Raw genomic sequence first — 22,911 nt, 5'->3', positions numbered from 1 at the left:
ATACGGCAATTTCTCTCTCTCCATAATTCGCGCTCAGATTGCGCAAACATGTGGAAAACTTGGGAAGAGGAGATACGATTATTCGAGCGTTGCGTCTCTCGTTTCTACGGTTGTTGACAATCGGTAACTATAAAAACGAGCCGCAAGACTCGTATAATCGTATCTTCTCCTCTCAAAATTGAAATTACTGTAATCGGAAAATGCAGGAATGTGCAAGTGTTTGGGGCAGAACTACTGCGAATGGGACATCGCCATTACTTCAAGAATTCTAAATCTTTCTGTAATATATATATATATATATATATATATGATATAAAAAATATAAATAAAAATATATATATAATATAAAATACAATATATGTATAATATAAAAAATATATAAAATATAAAAAAGCTGTTTATCCGACACACAGTTTAATTCACTGCCAAGAAAACATCGTTCTTTATTTTCAATAGAATATTTAGTAGATGAAATTGATTTTTCGCGAGACAATGTCAATTTAACCCGAGGGGATGCATTGACTTGGAAACATGAAGGCGGAATGCTGGTTAAATCAGCGACATGTGAAAAGCATGATAAACAACGTTTCGCTGTAAAAATGATAAATCCAATTGTTTCATGGTTATTCGTATGAATAACTGTGATTCAACAGAAACGGATTCATTTACACGCGGAGTTCATTCACGCGGCTCGAAGATCATTAAACCATCGAATACGCACGGAAACGCCGCAGCCGGCGGGTCTGTGCCTCTTGCAAAATGTAATTAAAGCGTCGGGATCCCCTTTTATGCGAGAGGATGGATTCCTTCCTTTCGTTGCTTTACGAAATCCGAATTTACGTGACCGCAAAAGCCGAAAAGAAAGGCACCGCAAACGAGTAGCGTCCCACCGAGTGAATCGTGATTCAACCAGAAATGCAAACTGAGACCACCAACGTGTATGTAAGGCTATTCCTTGAGAACGTACCATGCTAATCCAACCGCAAATCACATAATAACAAGCGCACGAAACTTAACTCTCGCCCGGACACCGGGAGCCGCTCTTTCGTTTGATTCCGTTCGACGTTTCCGTTTGCAAACGTATGAATGAACGTTACTCGCTTCGTATGGCTGTATTAGTATCATTACCGAACATACACGGCTTGATTAATTCATGATCATGATATTGCATCGTGCATAATTTTATGAAGAATTTTGCAGAGCTCTGAAGCCCTCGAAAAGACTGAAAGGACTTAAATATTTCGATCTGATAACGTTGTTCAGTTGCAGAAAAGGAACAGCACATAAGTATTATTCGAGGTAACAGCTATAATTATAGCTTTTATTTGACAGAATATTTATGAAATTATATTAATTCATTCTGATGGTAATTCAGAAAGATTTTCAGAGTCGTTCATTTCAGTTTAGATCTCAGTCGAGTGACTAAATTGACATTGAATTAGTCGAAATGATAAAAATATTAGTGAACAATATGACTGTAAAATTCAGTATTTGTAGGAAATGAAGTAATCGCGTTGCAAATGCTTACGAGATCGGCGAGAAGTACGACGAACGGGCGGAATATAGTGTCTCTAAGTGAACAAAAGATACGAATGTTGTTGGCAACGGAAAGGAAGAGGACTCGTGATCAGAAATATACAGTTTAAAATAAAGTGAATTTATTATCCCGTTCCCGCAAAAAAATCGTTTCCAATATTTCGAGACGACCGAGCTAAGTAATTAAAATCTAATGAAACTCGGATATTAAACGGTGATACACCGTAGAACGGTCGTCAAGGCTCGCGGAGCCGACGCGAGCCGTTAGCCGCATGAACGAGATGGAAAACGAAAAAAGAAAGCACCTGGAATACAATGTCGCGTTTCATTAGTATGCAAAAGATCGAAGAGCGAGAAACCACTTTCAGCAGGATCAGAAATTCATGCGCGGATAGCAGAAACGCGTCATTCGCGATTATCTTGCCGTCGGTCATAAAATATCGAACATATAAACGCATAAAATAAGCAGAAAAGGGGAGAAATAGGCGCGACCATCCCCCTAGCGACGAGTTTCTGCCTGTGAATCTTAATTTCGATGAAACGTCTCGCATCGAGCGATCGTAAAACCGATGCCGGTCTCACAAACGTGTAGCAGCACGCGATTGGTCCTGCAGGGATATCAGGAGCTATGCTGATTGTTCGTCCTCGGAATTTCCGCTGATCAAGTTTAATTGACTGGTCATCATACGAGCGAACCAGTCGGTGAAGTCAATAAGATTACCGAGAAAGAACGAGTCGTTCCACGTTTGTTCTCTAATTGTGACCTCTCGGACCTAGAACATATTGGGTTCGCAACTAAGTAATTGCCGATTCGTTCAATGAAATAAAAAATTTCTTTTTACTTGGAACGAAGTTTAATCTGTAATGTATTTTCCATTTTGCTCGATGACCTTTTGCCGTCTCTCTGACAACTTGAAAATTCCACGCTCGTAGAAAGTCTGATCCTTTTCGGTCAAAAACGGAGTTAAGTGAGATTTTACAGCGTCATCGTCATTAAAAGTTTTACCACGAAGGGAGTTGTCCAGGGATCGAAATAAGTGGTAATCCGATGGCGCGAGATCAGGGCTATATGGTGGGTGTAACATCAATTCCCAACCAATATCCATCAATTTTTGCCGAGTGGACAAAGACGTGTGCGGCCTAGCATTGTCCTGCTGGAAAATGACATCTTTACGATTGACCAATTCTGGTCGGTTTTCCTTGACCGCTGCATTCAATTCGTCCAGTTGCTAACATTCACGGATAATAAAAAATAACATAATAATAATAATAATAATAATTTTATAATATAACATTTACGGATATCATAAAAATGGAAGTGAGAGACATCTATATCTGAAATCGGCAATTACTTAGTTGCCAATCCAATAATTATATATTATAATATTATAATAATAATATTGTTATAACATATATAATAACATATAATTATAATATATATTATTATAATAATATTTTTAGAGTAGATCAATTTTTAGAGTACCTCATAATTTTGTCCATTGATTGTAATCAAGTTTATAAGATTATAACCAATATATATGTTATATTGTAACAATATATATTATTATAATAATATTTTTAGAGTAGATTAATTCTTAGAGTACCTCATAATTTTGTCCATTGATTGTAACCAAGTTTATTATAATTATATATTATTAAATTATATTATTTACAATATTATTACAATCATTGGACAAAATGATGAGATACTCTAAAATTTTTAGGAACTAACATTTCACCTTAAATCGGATTGTGTGCGAAAAATTACGTGTTCGAAAAATCTGTAGCCATTAAACATGACCGAATAACAAGGATCATTACCAATATTTTAACATTGAAGATAAATATTTGAGAATATCTTAAACGGATAATAAAAAACAACATAATAATAATAATAATAATAATAATAATAATTTTATAATATAACATTTACTGATATCATAAAAATGGGAGTGAGAGACATCTATATCTGAAATCGGCAATTACTTAGTATTTTTGTTCCAGAGAACTTCGATTCTTTGACCCTCGGACAGCGAATCATTTTCACAACAATCGACGGTGTTCGCGACCATTCCCAGTTATATTGATCAGTTTTTGAGGACACGTTTTTTAATATGCTTCGTGTAGGCGTATTTCCATTGTTCCTAATGTGACGGAAACTTGTTGAATTTAATTGTCGAAAACTGAATACAGTAAATTCTCCCAAATTGACGATCAGATTGAACAAAAATGAACAATTTGGGATGAGGAGATGCGGCTCGTTTTTATAGTTCTTTTTACCGATTGTCAACTATTGTGTACAATCTGAGCGTCAATTAGGGAGAATTTACTGTAATTAGATGGCGATTTAAGTACACCGAATGTTTCTGTTCGCTTCTCGAAATTACCTTTCAATAGCGGATGGAACTTAACCCTTCGTGGACGAGTGTCGACATAGTGACATCAGGATAATTCTATAAGTTGCAAATTTTATTATATGCATGCAGAACGAAATGATCATTATTTCTCTAACTATTAATGTCTTCGATACGTATACTATGAGAGAGTCTACGAGATCATGAAACTATGAGAGAAATACTCTCTTTACTTTAAAAAAATCCGCGTCCGCAAAATATTAAACGAAACGATCAAATTCGTTCGTTCCTTCTGAAAAGAATCAACTACTGCAATACGTATTTTGTACTATATATAGAACCAGCGTGTTTAATATCTCGTAGCGAAAGTGTGGATTCGTATATCCTTAATTTCTCCAAAAAATTAAGACCTTTGTTGTACGAATCATAAGTAGATTGTTTAACAGATATTTATTTGATAGACTGTTTTATAAGAATTCGAATGCAAGAGAATTTCATTAATAGTTTATTTATAGTCAAAATAAAGGAGAACGTCATTGAAGACCGTTGAAGTAAAGATTGTCCTCTAAATGTTGTCAATGTGAAATTATACCATAAATGCGTTATGAAAATTCAAGCAAACGTACGCTACGTACGCTACGTGCGCAACTGCGCAAATTAATAAATTTCGAAACAGTTTGTGCAGAATTGTGGCCGCAGGTGCGAGAACGGCGTGAATGTAAAAAGCTGATGAGCAAACTGCGTTTCAAGAGTAGAAGATGGTATTATATACAGGAAAGAAAGACACAATAAACATTGTGTCATAATGTCGAGATAAGAAGCAAAATGAAGACTGTGCTTCGCATCTTTTGCATAATTGAAAGGAAAAGAAAAACAGAGTTGAAAGTATGACTTCTGTGAAAAGAGAGAAGGAGACGCTTATTTATTTAACAGAAGAGGTGAAAAGTCGACCAAATGGAAGAATAAATTAGACACGTTATAATGTAACGTTAGACACTTTACATAATAAATATAAAATAAAATTTTTCATTAAAAAGCAAAGTGTAAACCAAGATCACGTAACTAGCATTATTTGAAAAAAGAAAAGAAAAATTGATTGTACAGTTTAAATCAAAATGTTATTTATCGATGTATGCACTGTTTACTTGTATGCATTTTTTCAGTATGCTCCCAACAAGAATCTCATGTTTCAACAAAGTCGTCGTTACATTATAACCGATTTAAACCCTTTCATTATATACAATCTAATATGTAACACATTTAGCGTCCAATATCCAATTGAAAAATTCTCACGTAATTCAATCATTGTTATAATAATGAAATCACGTGATTTAATCAGCTAGAACAGTTATTGAGATTGCAAAGATGCGTTTACACATAATTACTGAACCGATCTATTTATTTAGACCAATTTCATAAGAACATATATAATAAGAATATATATATATATATATATATATAAAAATTCTTATATATTATTATTATATATATATATATATATATATATATATATATATATATATATATATATATTTATATATATTTATTATATTATTATTATTATATATATATATATATATATATATAAGAATATATATAATATTTCACTTTTAGTTGAAACTAGTCGTTCAAATTCACCATAATGGACGCTCAATGAGAATTAAGCAGAGCTAAGCACGCTCTCCTGCTTTGAAAATTTGAATAAATTTCAATTATATCGAGTATGTTACAATCGCACGTTAAAAATGCCACGCTAATATCACACGGTTTCTCCGTCTGGCCAACTTCTTATAACGTGTAATTTATTATTATGCAATCATGCGTGACACATTTATTTCACAGAGTCATTTTAACCCCTTGCCATACTTCGACGAGTCTGACACGTGACGGAGATTTCTATAGTAATAACCAGTTAAGTATAAATGATATTCCGTTCTTTTCAGTCGGAATCAAATCCTGATTTCTTGTCATCGGTATTTAAACATTTCAGTAAACGTAGACAATAAATACAAACAAACAAACCACAATAAATACAAATTGTCTTTTTTCTTCTTAGAAATGATTACAATCGAAAAACTTTTGATCGCTGCAACTATGAAGAAAATCGTACGGCAAGGGATTAATGACGACGATAACAACGACGATGAACAATTTTGAAGAATTTTACTCGAATTATGTTTTTAGGAATCTGGCCTTCGCTGGTCACCTTCATAGTCGCCCCGTGGCCTTCGACGTGTCAAATACAGAAATTTCTGAATCTAATCAGAGATCAGTATCACCTACATGCGATCGACGCGGCACTTAACGCGTTAAAAAATGATGCACCGAGCGAAAAATGATGCTTCATTAAATAAATATCATTATTCCCGGAGAACGGTGTTGTCGTCGTAATAATCGCAGAGCAGACATGGCTGCGAATATCGTCGGAGACCGTGGCCAGGCTTGTTTGGCCAGGTTTCCCTAATTCGCTAACGATTCCGCGGCCGTGGTCCGAGGTTCACGAGAGACGATGACGCGCGATTACAAGTTTAAGGTAGCCGACACTCGAACAGCGTCGGCGGCGGCGAGCACGACTCCTCGTAAAATTATCCGTAATAAAATCGTGATTTACACTCGTGTTCCTGGAAAGCGGACCGCTCGGAACGTTCCACTATCCCGGCTCGTTCCACTACCCGTTTTACCTCTTCGTTCGTCAGCGGCCGAGATAGTTATACGAGGTCGAACCCCATCGGGACGACGACGCTGTCCGCTGCGAAGGCACCGAAGGCACTTTGACCTTTCCGTGGATCGAGTTATTTTTTAACATTCCGATAAAAACTGCTCGGTTTTGGCCTCGTTACCGTTCTCGCCGTCCTCTTCTATCCTTAAATCAGGAGCCGCGTCAACTCGCGTTGCGAAAAGAAGAAACGAAAATGTACAGTTACACGTCGTAAACCGAGCGTTTGCGTTTCTTTGTTACACTTCTTACCACGAAGCAGCGTATACAGTGGCTCCGAAGAATATTTCGAATTTCTTGTTATAATTCGTTGAAACCTTCTATTCTTATATATTGTATGCACAGTGCGACAAATAAGTTCTGAGACTGGCCGAGGAAAACATCATTGAAACAAGATATGAGCCGTTTATTTCGAAAATGGCATAAGTCACTTTTTCAAAAAAATCGAGTTAATGGTAACACTAATTACAATTGCAAGGTGTCTTTTCACTTTAAAAAAATTTGCAATCAATAAGTTGAGAACTATTGAGATTTGTTCGAGAGAAGTTTTGCTAATTAACGGTATAACAAACACGTTTATTTTGAAAGTGGCGTAAGTCGCTGTACTCGGGAAATTGTACACAAATATAGTCAATTTGGAAAGAGGAGATGCGATTATTCGAACCTTGTGGCTCATTTTTATAATTACCGATCGTCAACAACTATAAAATCAAGCCGCAATAATCGAATAATCGTATCTCCTCCCTCCAAATTGTCCATTTATGTTTCCAAGCTGAGCGTCAATTAGGGAGAATTTACTTACATTGCATTTGTCTCGCGTTGCCATCGGAATAAATGAACCGTTTATTTTGAAAGTGGCATAAATCACTTTTTCGAAGAAATCGAGTTAATGATAACTCGATTACTAATTACGATTGAACGGTATCTTTTCATTTTTTTTTAAATTTGCAATCAATAAGTTCAGAACTATTGAGATTTGTTCGAGAGAAGTTTTGCTAATTAACGGTATAACAAACATGTTTATTTTGAAAGTGGCGTGAGTCGCTGTACTCAGGAAATTAATTGCGGGGCTTAGTGTAAAAGAAATAGAAACGTGTGATAAGTGTGTGTGAAGTATTGTTTTGAATTATTTTCAGTATTTCTAAAAAACTTGTGATCACTGGACTTATTTTTGTAAGTGCGAAAGAATAGTGCAGTTTTGTAAATTATATTATAGTGATGTGGCGACTACCTCTCCAGACCCGCAAGTGACTATAAAATGTTTTATAAACTAACTTTAGATGAAAAAGATGAATTTCTGACTTTGGATATGTCACCAAAAAGAGGAAGACCTAGGCGTTATTCACAAATAGAAATGGATCCGTTATACGCTGGATCTCGTCCTGTTTCTTCAGCAAAATACAAAGACACGATGGACTTGCTTAATTATATACCCCCAATATACCACAGTTATTTGATAAATTTGAAACAAAACACGATTTCCGAGGACTTAATCACTCCTATCGATGACGAAAATTATATTGAACCGATGTATTTTCATATAAATTACTTTTACTTATGTTTCAAAACGTACTAATTATCTTTGTATTTTATGAATAATAAAATAAAAAATACTTAAATCAAACCTTTATATTAAATATGTTCATGGTATAAATTATTATTATATATGTAATTTATTCAACAATTTTAGTAAATCACTGTCCTTTCAAAACATCATTTCGGTAAAATACGTCGGACAAAATTAATATATGTCAGTCATTTTTCTAAACTATGTATTTTGAAAGTGGCTCAAGTCACTTTACCGTAATGAAAAGTGATGATTTTTTTAATGTTTATACGAAATTATTTATACTGAAAAAAATATCAGTATCCTGAGATAACAAGTACAAGTAAATCTTCTCGAAAGTTAGCATCCATATTTTTAAACGTGTTAAAACGCAAACCCTTAAATATATCGACTTAAAAACAAAGTGACTTATGCCACTTTCAAAATAAACGGCTCATATATGAATATTTTTCGGTTTTTTGTATTCAAAATATTCTCCTCCAATTTCAATACACTTGTTACAGCGATTCAACCGTGATACAAATGCGTGTTTTAGCTCATTTTGTGGAATTGCCTTTAGCGCTCGTGTTGTAGCTATTTTGATGGTCGAAATGTCATTAAAAAGGACATCCTTTCAACTTCAATTTCAATTTTGGGAACTGGGAGAAGCCACACGGGGCCAAATCAGGCGAATACGGTGGATGATTCAACTGCTGGTTAGATCTACGTTGGGTCTAGGTTATGTATTTTTTTAAATGTTTTTATAATAATAAAAATATACAAACACGATTCGCAAACAGAAGTAGCAAGAATATTCTATCAATCTGAAGAAAATATTACTCAACAACACAATCTCTACGAGCCTGTAAAACAATGCAACGAGCAGTCTCTCGAATGTAAAAAAAAAAAGAACACCCGGTTAGGTCTACGTTGGGTCTAGGTTATGTATTCGACAGCAACGCTCGAGGGTCGTGTATAACGTAAACGCAAAGTAGAACACACGACTGCCATGAGTCGTAAAAGGAACCTATAAAATTGTGCCCCATAGCTAGGGCAGCGGGACAGTCGGCAATTTCATATTGTATATTTACGTCAATCTTCTCATGTTATGAAACAACATAGGCGAAGGTAATATATGGGCCACGGTTACGAAACCTGTAACCCTGAAAAGGAATTATTTATGAAGATGAAATAACATGTAATGTAAACTGTTCGAGAGGTATTAAATTATTACTCAAATTCCAATGCTTATTGAGCTTAGCAGGCTTGTGAGTGTGATCTCGGTGAAAGTTTTCAGAATCATTCTTGCGATCATTTCTTATATTTCCGGATAAAAAGACCGTTAATAATACAATATTTACTAATACTATTATTTGTACAATTTGGATATATTGAAAATATGCAGTGGGATGTATCAAATTATTAAATAGTATGTAAAAATATTAAAAATATATAAAATTAATATTATAATATTATATATAATATATTATAATATTAATATTATATATTTATAATATTTTTGCATACTATTTAATAATATTATAAATATGACAATATATATATAAATATATATATATATATATTAAAAATATTATGATATATAAAAATATCCAATGTTTGCAAGTGCCCCGTTGTCACGCATGATCTGTAAGACCATATCATTTGTATAATTTTGTAGTATTTATGCTTTTAAACGAAGAGCCTGGAGCCTACTACAAAATGAACAATTTCGTGTTTTCTCTTGTTCAGAAACATAAGCCTCCCACTAATGATCGATCCTCGTACTCCAACTTAAAATTAAATCTTGAGACTAACGACAGGCTTAATCTAGTTTGTTATTAAGCTAATTGAGACGTTCGTTTTGAAATATGGTAAATCGCGATGCGCACCTGTGTGCTTAAACGAGAAGGAAGCCTCAGCTGTGAAACGGCACAAATGGTCTATACCTTTTGTCGGACGCACTTTGGCGCCACGAGCGCCAAGATTACGTCTGCAACGAAACCCCCGTAAGACCCCTCCAGCGATGCGCAGACGAGCAACTGGGTTCCCAAAAGAAACTAGCAATCATAGAAACGTGTACACTCGAGACGCTATGAGATCTTATGCGAGCACAGCGAAGCTAACGATGTGTAATTAACAGTAAAATTGAGCTAGTAATGAAATAAAACGTAGTCTCGTCGATGGAACTTCGATTGTATCACAGTTCGACGAATGTTTCCCATTTGTTCTATTGGGTTGGCAACTAAGTAATTGCCGATTCGTTCAATGAAATAAAAAATTTTTTTTTTACTTGGAACGAAGTTAAATCTGTAATGTATCTTCCATTTTGTTCGATGACCTTTTGCCATCTCTCTGACAACTTGAAAATTCCACGCTCGTAGAAAGTCTGATCCTTTTCGGCCAAAAACTGAGTTAAGTGAGATTTTACAGCGTCATCGTCATTCAAAGTTTTACCACGAAGGGAGTTGTCCAGGGATCGAAATAAGTGGTAATCCGATGGCGCGAGATCAGGGCTATATGGTGGGTGTAACATCAATTCCCAACCAATATCCATCAATTTTTGCCGAGTGGACAAAGACGTGTGCGGCCTAGCATTGTCCTGCTGGAAAATGACACCTTTACGATTGACCAATTCTGCTCGCTTTTCCTTGACCGCTGCATTCAATTTGTCCAGTTGCTAACATTCACAGATAATAAAAAATAACATAATAATAATAATAATAATAATTTTATAATATAACATTTACGGATATCATAAAAATGGGAGTGAGAGACATCTATAACTGAAATCGGCAATTACTTAGTTGCCAACCCAATACAGGGTGTCCCAAAAATGTCTCGCATTACGGAAATATGGGGTAGCTGAGATCATTCTAAGTAACTTTTTCCTTTGCGAAAATGCAATCTGTGGCTTTGTTTATGAGTTATTAACGAAAAACACCTACCAATGAGATGCGAACTTGCCTAGTGCTTGGCGGCCGAGCCAATGAGCGCACGAAGCCCGGTTCCACTCATTGGCTCGGCCGCCTTGCGCCAACATATCTCACCTCTCATTGGTCACTCTTTTTCCTTAATAACTCGTAAACAAAGCAATGGATCGCATTTTTGCCAAGGACAAACTTACTTCAAATTACCTCAGGAACCTCCCATTCTCGGATTACGAGACATTTTTGGGACACCCTGTATAATGATTTCAAACGATTTTCCATCCGGCAATCTTAAAGTTTCTTCCGTTGATGACTTTTTTCTCGTATCCAGATCGAAACGGAGTTGACGTATCTTCTGAAAATCGAATAATTTTGTTGACCTACAAGTTGAGTTTTATCAATTTCTGGTATGTGAATTTGAATCTTCATACGACGATCTTAAGATCTAATGATCTTTCGACTATGTATGTACGACATATTGATTACTAGGAAAGGCTTTATTTAATTTTCACGTTGAAAAGATAAGTGTCGTCCAATTAAAACAGAAACAGATGCAGCCAAACAAACGGAAATACGGAGCTCTTCCCGCGAGAGAGATCTTAACTTTTTGCAGGTCTATTCTCTGAACTGCTGGCATAAAAGCAGATAAGATTACGCATAATCTTGCGCATTTCATTAACGTGTATGATGTCGTAAACTTTACCTCTTTTGGCGCTCGATCCTATTTTTACAAGAAGACGAGTTGGCAAACGGACGCTTGGAAACGCACTGTTCAAGCGATGAGACGCCGAAAATGGTTATTTAATTTTATCTTTTTTTTTTTATCAGTAGCTGAGGATGATATTGCATTATACGAGGATCGACTTTATGCAAAAAAAATTCAATAGCCGAAGAGTTTATGCGCACTCGCATGACGCGGCCCTCCCGCGGCTCGGGAATATTAAAAACGGGGCTTTTTATTGAACCATTTTATGAACAGCAACGAATACTGTTTTATCACGTGCAGTCGCTGGAAAACCAATCTCGCAATTCAAAATATCCTTGAAAAATGCGTATGGAACTGCTGTCTGGTGATCCTGCCGCGGATAAAAATACGGCCGCGTGGGACGTAAAATTTCAAATCGTTCTCAATTCCAAAAGGTTTGTCATAAAACTATAAATTTTCTTTTTTTGTTGCCGTCACGATATACGTATTTCCGAAGAAGCTTCGCAAAGTGGTGAACGTTCGTTCATTCGTTTCGTAAAAACTGAAATCGGTTGCACGTTTGCTGTGCACGGAAGTATCGTAGAGAGAACTTTTTCGAGTACGTAAATTACTGCTTTAAATATTTCCTGTTGTAGCTATGATGAAAAGGAAGCGATATTTCACAAATTTAAAAATCAAACTGAAATTGATCAAACAGATGCCACGTGGTCTTTTCGTTTAAACGTCTTGCTATTTTTAATTTTAACATGCGTTTGAATTCGGAAATTTATTCAATCATTTTCTACGTTTCCTTCGGGAGGTCTTTTATTTTCAGAAATCTCAAAAGAAAGGAATGTCAGTGTAAAACCTCTCGAAAGTTACATAGAATTCAAATATATTATTCGGTGAAACATAAAAATTGCACAGCAAATTGATGTGACATTTATGCGACTTTTCCAACATTCTTACGTCTTGTGACTCTTATTAAAATGAAGAAATTATAATTGACCGGCGAAGAAATTAATTTCCGACAATTAAATTTTAAATAACTTATTAACAGCATAATTACAATACACTTTTTTAATAGTGCGATTATGATATGATATGCCTCGTTAATAATATAAACAGGTCAAAATTTCGTTAATAATACAACAACGATGCGTTCTTCGATAAGCAACGCCGAATCGATGTTTATAATTCAAATTTTCGCGAAGTCACATACACGTGATTCCGGCCGTCGAAATGTTAAAAAAGGGAACCTGGAACCTGAGACGAAGGTGAGAAGACTGGCAATAAATAATTAATCGATCGACGATCATTGAAATATACCAAAAATTTATTTACATAAAAACATGAATATAATACCTATAATATTTCAACTGCTGCGCGTTTTTGTTTTTCCACTTGGTGGCAATCCTAAACAATTGGTGTCGAGACAGCTTGTTTGTCGAGAAAATTAGGATCGGTATTGTCGCAATTTCCTTGAACGTCACGGTAGTCAAACAGAAGGAGTAATCGCTGAACGGACCTAGCTCTACTAAACTATATTTAAAAGAAAAACAAAAACTAGAAAGTACTCGATAAGATGCAAAAAAAAACACAGTACACCCGATGTTGCTCGTTCATTCGTCTGCTAAACCGGTGAGAAATCGAACGAAACGCAGTTTGGAGCCCGGTTTCGCGAGACTGGATTTTTCCCCTCTGCCTCTCTCATCTCGATCACGTTTGCGCTCGCATAAGAAGGATTAAATATTCGCTTCGCCGTATTCGCCTCGACTGTGCGCGACAGAAAGAAACCGAAGTGTTGTTTTATTCCATCGTCATAAATATAATGCAGTTCCTATTTATTAAACATCCGCGAGTGCCCCCCCTCTCCCCCGATGACAATTTCCATCGTTGCGCTACCATTCGTTACAATATTTACAAAAAACGTACGTACAACATAGAGTGTTAACTCGGATAGGAGAAAACCGATGAAGAAGATCGAATGGTGGTCACGATAAAAAGGAAAGAAAAAAACAACGAATTAACAGAATTTTCGCATACTCCGTAGAATCGCTTTCCGTCTAATCGCGTCCTCTCGCTCCGATTGCACTCAACCCTTGCCGCGAAACCATAATTTCACAGAGGTCCGCCGATGAATCCCCCCCCCCCCCCGATCTCTCGCATTCGATTATTCGAATTATTCACTACTCGGAAGCGAGGCGTCGATCGTTTCACGGTCGCATAACGTTTTCATACGATTTCGGTGGTGGCTCCTCTGCCGGCGCTCCGTTTACAGCACTCAAATCGGCGGCGTTCAGCACTACGAAAACGATCAAGCACGCGATCTACCCACTAAGCTACCTGCCGATCTCCGACATACCTCCTCCTCACGCTGCTTAGCTCGATAAGGGTTCCTTAACCGATATGGATACAAAAACAGAGTTGTCCGCTTCGCACCGGCGCTACGGCCGTTCGTAAAAGATTTCGCGCGAAACCGACACCGCGTCGAGAGAGTGTCTCTTCGTATCGTGGACGCTCGGGGTGAAAAGACGCCGGCCGCGTATGGTCTCGAAGAAGCAACGCGATCGGTACCCGCAGAATTCGACTGGAAAGCGTTTTCGCTCGCGATCGCTGTCCGTGTGCGACGAGCTTCGAACATCGAGCTTCGATCGGGTTCAAAATTGCACGCTTTTGCGACTTCCGATCGGTCGATGGCGAGCGTCGAACACGAGCAAGATTTTCGGCAAGATAGTCCGCAGACACCGATTTTCCAATTTGAATGGTGAAACGTTTTAAGTAATTGTTCGCAAACTGATACTAATCGATGTTTCCCTCTACCGCGTGTTTTTTATGTACAGAGTATTCGCGGCGAGCATGATCGCAGATGTCGATACACCACAGAAAAATAATGAAAGCTGTTGCGTTAACATTTCTTATATTTCACATACCCTATATTCTTTTACATTCTCGGTAAATATAAAAATGATCGAAATGCGAACAACTGTAACAGCACACGTTGTATTAGCAAATAATCAATATTCGTTATTTTCAGTACTGGATTTGCTATGGTAGTTGCATTCACGTATGCGTTACGCGAGCGCTCCGAATAGAAACTTCTCTTTTTGTTCGAAGAAGACGGAAAGCTTAAAATATACGCTTTAATTACGTTAATGATTGTTTGAACGGTGTTTCGTGCGTGACGTGTCTATATATTCGCGAAATGAACGCGAGACAACGAAAATAGATCCGACAGAGACTTGGAATTTGAATAAAATCATCGAAGAGTCAAAACTCTCTGTAACCCAAGCATTTAGCTACAGCTCTCTTTTATTTATTGTAACTTCAGCCGCTTCTAGGAGGATTCGTAACGGTAACAAATCGCATTACAAATTATAAATCCGGGCATGGGACTTCCGTTTCGCTTCCACGCGCTACCTCTTAATTTAACATTTGTACTAACGCGCTTTAGAATAATAATTATACACAGAGGTCGGAATAAATTAAATCAAATCTTACAAATAATACAAAACGCTCTTCGAATGCCGTCCGTCTCTCTGGGTTACAAAGAGTGTTCAAGGGCTCGTTATTTCGCTCTGTGGGCTCGACTCAAAAATCTGCGGTCTCCGCAACTAATGAAACGACAACTTTCGGGACCTAATACGAAACGTCTTTCGCATCGATAAAAAGTGATCGCGCTGATCGTTTTCATTTATGCTTGGAAAGTATCGACAGGTGTTAGCATCCTTTCTCGGTTTCTTCGCAAAAATTTACGTCTTCAGAAATTGGCGATTTAAATTAGATTTAATTTTTAAATTAAATTTTAAGTTTCTTCGCAAAAATTTACTTCTTCAGAAATTGGCAAACTGACCGTAGATAGCAGGATCTACTATCTTGTTGCCTCTACATTGAACTATATTCCGGATAAAGGATTGGATCCGCGATCTATAGAAGGATTTTTCTTGGAACGAGTCCAATCGTAGAATCACGGAGGTCTGTTTAACCCACGTTGTCAGTTTTCATTGATTTCAAGCCTGTCTTTAGCCAACGAATTTACTGCTCTGTTCGCGATGTTGCTGTCTAGAAAAAGATGTGCTACCCTCTAAAGTTACCTCCTGAACTTGAAAATCCTGGAACGAAGAGACTTATTATGATTTAGATGGATCGATCCATCAAAGATGTACCAGATTTCTAAATAAACACGTGAAAACAATGTTATAATGATCTGTTCTTCGACAATGACGGATTTAAATTGAATGAACCATCCAAAATGTACCAGATTTCTAAATAAAAGCAATGTTAGAATGTGATCTCTTCTTCAGCAATGGCGGATTCAAATGGAATGAACCATCCAAAATGTACCAGATTTCTAAACAAAAGCAATGTTACAATGATCTCTTCTTCAGCAATGACGGATTTAAATTGAATGAACCATCCAAAATGTACCAAATTTCTAAATAAGAGCAATGTTACAATGATCTGTTCTTCAACAATGATGGATTTAAATTGAATGAACCATCCAAAATGTACCAAATTTCTAAATAAAAGCAATGTTACAATGTGATCTCTTCTTCAGCAATGACTGATTTAAATTGAATGAACCATCCAAAATGTACCAGATTTCTAAACAAAAGCAATGTTACAATGATCTCTTCTTCAACAATGACGGATTTAAATGGAATGAACCATCCAAAATGTACCAAATTTCTAAATAAAAGCAATGTTACAATGATCCCTTCTTCAACAATGACGGATTTAAATTGAATGAACCATCCAAAATGTACCAAATTTCTAAATAAGAGCAATGTTACAATAATCTCTTCTTCAGCAATGACGGATTTAAATTGAATGAGCCATCCAAAATGTACCAAATTTCTAAATAAGAGCAATGTTACAATGATCTCTTCTTCAACAATGACAAATAACAGGACACGAGGATGCAGCCAGATGCAAAATCGACGATCATTGCGCAACGCGAAAAAGGCCTCAGGCTGTGTCTTTTATATGTACTGTCTATCTTGCGAGTATAAAATAAACAAATTAGTCTGCCCATAAGCGAACTGCCTAACACATGCACGTTTCAACGTTTTCCACATATTAAAATATACCGTCTTTTCATACAACCGTCGAACCGTCCTCTGCACCAAGCAAACATTCCTACATCATGGTTGCACCAAAACGTGTTTCTCATGATTAATTACTTTAATATCCTTGTTGTTAGTTACAAGAGTGCGTTTTTTAAATAAAAAATAATATAATATTTATATACAACTCTGAATAATGCTGCCCACGCTGCCGTCAGCCGACAAGAAAACCGCAATCAGCACCTCGTCACGCAATCATCGACAAGCCGAACTCGTCGTCGCCGCTGTTGTGCGCGTTTCATCGAAACCAGCAATTCGTATCAGATCCCCCAAGCTGCTGTTGCATCGTTTGCGAACACTCTGTACATGTCGGTTCGTGTCTCGTTACAATTGTTCATCCGCAAGCAAAACACGCTGAAAGAGTGTCTCCTCACTCCTTTTTCTTTCTCTCTTCTCGGTTAACATCGCGTTCGAACTACGCGGCCTACAACTCTTCCCGATTCAAGATCGCGAGATCCCGAAGGTTTGAAAACCGAACTTGCCTCTGCGGAGCATACGATCCGTTCGTTCTCGAGCGTCCACGTTCGAAAGGCTCTCATCGTGGGCGGTGTTCCGACGTAGAACCCGACCGACCCGGAGGAAAAGCCGTCCAGGCGGGCTGGTCCGTACGATTCTCCTCGCTTATCGTAAAGTCAGACGACAGTCAAGATTCCGTAAGTTCGATACATTAGTCCCAAAAAACGTATATCGTTAGCAATATATCGTTACCATTACTATTATTGGTTCCGCTTGATTGGACCGCACGCACGGTAGACAAAATTACAGTTACATATAAATCGACATCACGTGTGTAAACATGTGCATGTACTTGTATGTATGTATATGTGTGTGTGTGTTTCTCTTTACCACTGTCTCTCTCTCTCTCTCTCTCTCTCTCTCTCTCTCTCTCTCTCTCTCTGTGTGTGTGTGTGTGTGTGTGTGTGTGTGTGTGTGTGTGTGTGTGTGTGTGTGTGTGTGTGTGTGTGTGTGTGTGTTCACGTTGAAGTGATTACTTCGTTATTTGCTGCGGAGGTCTCGCGTGTCCGCGTGCGATCGATTAGAAAAAACGTCCACCAGAGGATCGTACACGCCCGGAAACGGATCCTTCTATCAAAACTCGGTTAGTAGAAAATATCGTATCGCGGTCCTTCGGTGTTCCTTAACAGTGTAAAATGCACGGGACTCGGCGAGACACCCCCTGGGACTGTGCCACGACGGCCGAGTGTCCAGGTGTCCTCGAAGAGAGATACAAAGGTCTCGAGGACATACGAAACGCGCGGTACAAATTCATGAGTATAAAGAGTTAAATCGGTTGCTCTACAGGCGACGAGAGGTGTCATCAGTCGTTGACGAATAATTCCGTTTGGCGATCGCGCTAGTTATGTAAAGTGCAAAATCTCGGCGCGAAATGCCGCCGCTTGTTCCGGAGTATAAAAAAACGCGTGGCCGGCCGAAGAAGCATCGTTCGACCGCGCTCGCGCGCGCGGAACCGTCGGAGGTGTCCCATGGGCTTACAACTGACGCAACGAGATGCAATCTGGTCACCGTGCCGACAACCGTGTTCCCCCGAAAAGATTTTCGCAGCGTTTGTCCGCTTGGTAAAAAAGTCGTTACAAATTCGTACGGTGTATATATTTACAGTCGCAAACATGATAGTAGTTCTCAGCGGAAGCAGTGGATCAGACGAACACGCCAGAGTGTTGGGAGTATGTCGATAGAGAAGTCGATTGTAAAGACCATGGACGATTCTTCGCGATTGTTTCCCCGATGATCGATTTAAGAGAAAAGTAAAATCGTATTGCTCGGAAGGTTGCGCGCTGTTCGAGGTTCCGAAGCTGTTCCGATATTTATGCGAAATTATGCCGGCTGAGAAATGATAAACTCGAAGGTTTCGACGACGAGGCAAGAGCAGGGCCGCGCGCGGGGCGTTCGATCGACGTCCATCGAAAGGGTTCGAGTTAAGCGTGAAGTGTCCACGTCGCGGAGGATTGCTCGGTTCGTACGTTATCATCTAAACATACAGCATCAAAGTCGATATAGTGATATTAACCGTTCATACGTGTTCCATTTATATACATACACACCTATTTACGAGGGTTTATAAAACGCGTTGCGTATCATTGTGTATCTTGTGAACAGCGTTTCTTCTTCGTTCATGCGCGGGAGAGGCTGGCTAAATTGATAAGACGGCAGGACGCTGGGACGCGTTGACTTTTCAACGTCTTCTCTCGGTAACGTAACATGAAAGATTACTCTCTCTCTCTCTCTCTTTCTCCGAGGTCTAAACGTATTTTTTGTAGACTACTACGGCATTTTAAAAGTGGTTTCAAATGCAAATACGTACGGTTTAAACGGGACAAAATATTGGGTTGTCCGGAAAGTTCGTGCCGATTTTCGGTAGGTAGCGTGAGAGACCTGACTGAATATATCACAATTATTGAAAACAAATGGCACGTGTACATATTCTAAAAGAGATAACTTCAGCCATATTTGGAAAAAAGTTTGTTTACGATTCGTTAATTTTTATCAGTTTTGTGCGCCTTAGAATATGGTGGCAAATAAAGTGCATTATAGGCATTTAATGCTTTTCTTTCTCCGAAAGGGCAAAAATGCCACACAAACGGCAAATAAGATACGCGCTGTTTATGGCGAGAATGCTGTAGCCGAAAGAACCACGCGGAAGCGGTTTGCTCGGTTTAAAGCTGGAAATTTCGACCTTGAAGATCAAGAACGCCAAATTAGCAGGAATGCCAAATAAATCAAAATCAACCATCCACGATCATATTGTGAAGCTTGGCTATGTAAAATCGGCACGAACTTTCCGGACAACCCAATACAAGAAGATGATTTGTTTGAATTTTCAGTACACGGCAGAGTCCATTAATCAATTGTTTCGACTCGCCTTGTTCTGAATTATCGTTCACTTTCTTGATCATTTATTTCTACGTAATGTCGTGTAAAACAAATCGATGGCTCACCCCCCGGGTACATGGTATATTAAACAGTCAACTCGAACGAAAGTGACAAAAAGTGCATCCTGAGAAACGTATCAACTCGCCACAGCCTCTCCTGCGTGTTGCAAAGTAATTAGGCTCATGCATACGAAATGTCGCTTTACAGAGAATAATAAAATAATTCGAACGAAAGTCGAGACGACAACGACTTTCATTACGGTGTTTACCATGTTTCCCGGCTTGTTCTCTCGTGACCTTAAAAAAAATACTTTCATTTCCTCGTAAATTGACTTTGAACAAGGTATCGGATAAAATTTCGAACAGAGATAATATTTGAGAACGACTACGCGAACGATAGTTAAGAATATAGTTTCCGTTTAAAATAGAAGCTAAAACAAGCAGCATTCAGACAGTACGTGTATAATCTTCTACGAAGCTAATTTTCAAACATATTTCTTCCCCTGCGCTGTGATAAGAAAAAAAGAAAGAAAGAAAAAAACAATGAAGTGTCCCGAACACACGGTGACGCAAAGTCGAAATAAATAATCCTATATTTCCAAACGTGATAGCTTCGAACGTATTAACAAATACGTGTTGTAACCCGACACGATATTTCATATGCAACGACCCAAGTATCCTGGCTACAATAGTCTTCGGTGAAACAGTTTCGACGTTTTCGTCATCAGATATTCGTGCGCACAGCTGTTCCGTTGTGATAGAAAACAAGCGAGAAAAGTCCGTCGTTAACTTGGTCGGCGGACACCGCAGATACAGCTAAAGCCTACTTAACTCCGGAATTGATATTCGCACAGAAAAGAATGGCGCGAGCGCGCGGCGGTTTCGTGCGTGTCTCTTTCAATTCGATTGGCTCACGTGTCCGACCGCGTCCCAATGGTCTACACGATTTCCCGCGAAGAAGATCGCTCGCAAAGGCCGACGCTCTCTCCCACCCGCCGGTGAACGGGAAACGAAATTAGGAGCTTAAGACTTATATATCACATCCTCAATATGTGCGGCAGTGTTTCCCCTTACGTTCTAGTTGAATGGCCGTTGCTAAATCGCCGGTTAAGACAGATGCTTCAACATCGGACTCGATAATCTATAATTCCGATCGCCGGTGGTCCTCTTTCGCTTTCTCGTTCCACCGAAGTTCTCTCGCTAAAAAAATTCTCTATTAGGACACCGGGCGCCGAGGCACGAGCACACAGCCCCGGCGCGGCGTTCGCGACCATTTTTGTTTAATTGGCAGTAATCCGATCAGACTTTCATCCTCGAACTCCTAAATATACATCGATTTATCCTACAACGGCCGCGGCTGGTAGATACAGGATTTACAGACAAGCTGATTTGCCATGCAAACTCTGGGCGACGTATGCGAACACGAAGCCGTCGATCCCCCTTTTTCCTCCTGTTGCCCGAACAACGGAACGTTATCGAACGGTGTCAAACTGAAAAGGACGATGAACGCGCGCGGACTCGATTACTAGGACCTCGAAGAAACGGTGACCGAATCACAGAACAAAGCGAACTTCCCTCCGCGCCCTTTCTCAGTCCTTCCACCAACTGCACAGACAACAGTACCATCGCCTTTCGGGACGGGGCTGAATTATCTGCTATTGTCAGTGCATCGCTCTGGTAGTGGTCAGATGCGTGGTCTCCGCCCTTTTCGGCGGCGGCGGCGGCGGTCTTCTCTTGTTGGCGATGGCGTTCACGATGTTGATGCTGCGAGTCTCGTCGGCGAACCTGACGGTCGGCTGCCGGGCCGGGCTCGAGGCGTACTCCACCGGAGCATGGGGATCCGTTGTGTACACGTTCTCGTAAAGGTTGTCGGCCCCGTAGTGCTCCTGGACCCAGTTCGACACGTTCGTCTCCCGATAGTCGGCGACGGCGGGCGGCGGATCGCGGAAGCCGAGGACCTCGTGCGGGGTGGTCGTCGTGTCGAGTTTACATTTCTGCGCCACCTGCCACTTCTTCCTCATCACCCTCTGGAGATCCTTCAGGAAATCGCCGGGCGGAGCTTGATCCGACGCGGCGAGCTTCTTAGGAGACGTGAGCCTCGTGCTGTCCGATCTCCTCGGCGGCATCGGTTTCCTTTGCGGCAGAGCAGGGCTGCCGGGTTCTTGCTGAGGCGGCAGATTGAACGTGATCTTCTTGCCGGTCCCGGTCTTCGACTTCGGCGAGGTCGGCGGCTCCTGAATGGTCACCCTGCGCTGCGGCTGCGGGCTGGACGCCGCCTTCAGCTCCGCTAGGTAAGGCGGAGCCGCGTAATGACTCGAGCTTTGTTTCATGGCACTGCGCCGCACGGTGTCCATGTTCGGGTTCGGCCTGATCGGCTGGACCGTCGAGTGCGGCAGGGAATGAGTCCCGTATATCGACTCGGCTTTCGAGTTTTGCCTGGTCAGGCTCTGCGAGTTGCCGTGCTGCTGCTGCTGCTGCTGCTGCTGCTGTTGTTGTTGCTGGGATCCGTAAGCCGGCGGAGCAACGAACGGCGGAGGCGAGGCGAAGTTCGGCGAACTTGGCCCGTAGGTCGGCGTCGTGCTCGCGCTGGACCCTGGATACGAGCTGTGCGACGAGGCAACCGAGTTCGCCGCGTTGTTCGCGTGCAGAGCATTCTGCGCGTTCATCCCGTAACCCTGGCTGTTCTGGACCGCGACGTTGTTCTGCATAGCGTTGTTCTGCATCGCGCTGTTCTGTATAGCGTTCGCGTACATCTGCTGGTTGCTGGACGATCTCGAAGCGGCGTGCGTCGGCGTGCTCTCCGGCGTCACTGAATTCGTGGGCGTCGACTGTTTCGGCCTTGCACGCCGGATCGTGCCCGTTTCGCCTACCAGAGGACTCGGAGGCGGCGGAAGCGACGCGAGGCTCAACGACGAACCGGAGAGCTCGGGCGTGTTGCAGACTGGGAGCTCGCCGGGCGCCGGAGGTGGCGGCAACGAGTCCAGGGAGAGATTCGATCGGAACATCTCGGGCGGAGGCGGCGGAAGCGGTTCGTTATCCGACTCTGTTTCCTCGGCGACCCTGGATGGCGACGGCGGCGGCGGAAGCGAAGTGATCGAATCCATCTGTGGAGCGCGTTTTATTCGATAAA

The 22,911-nt window shown here is 40.0% G+C and overlaps 1 protein-coding gene across 13 annotated transcripts in view; it reads right to left on the bottom strand.

Moving 5' to 3' along the window:
* Window positions 1-13,082: 13,082 nt before the first annotated feature.
* Window positions 13,083-22,911, bottom strand: part of LOC117227332 (uncharacterized) — a 410,549-nt gene continuing 400,720 nt past the window's right edge. For all 13 annotated transcript variants that reach the window (XM_076527439.1, XM_076527440.1, XM_076527437.1 and 10 more), the window contains one exon: window positions 13,083-22,885. In XM_076527439.1, the coding sequence (XP_076383554.1) occupies window positions 21,443-22,885 (1,443 nt within the window). In that variant the 3' untranslated portion in view covers window positions 13,083-21,442. The remainder of the gene's footprint in view (window positions 22,886-22,911) is intronic.

This window comes from Megalopta genalis, unplaced genomic scaffold (genome assembly GCF_051020955.1).
Source record: "Megalopta genalis isolate 19385.01 unplaced genomic scaffold, iyMegGena1_principal scaffold0020, whole genome shotgun sequence".
Lineage (NCBI taxonomy): Eukaryota > Metazoa > Arthropoda > Insecta > Hymenoptera > Halictidae > Megalopta > Megalopta genalis.
The sequence above is the reverse complement of the archived record's forward strand: the minus strand, read 5'-3'. Positions and strand labels throughout refer to the sequence as shown.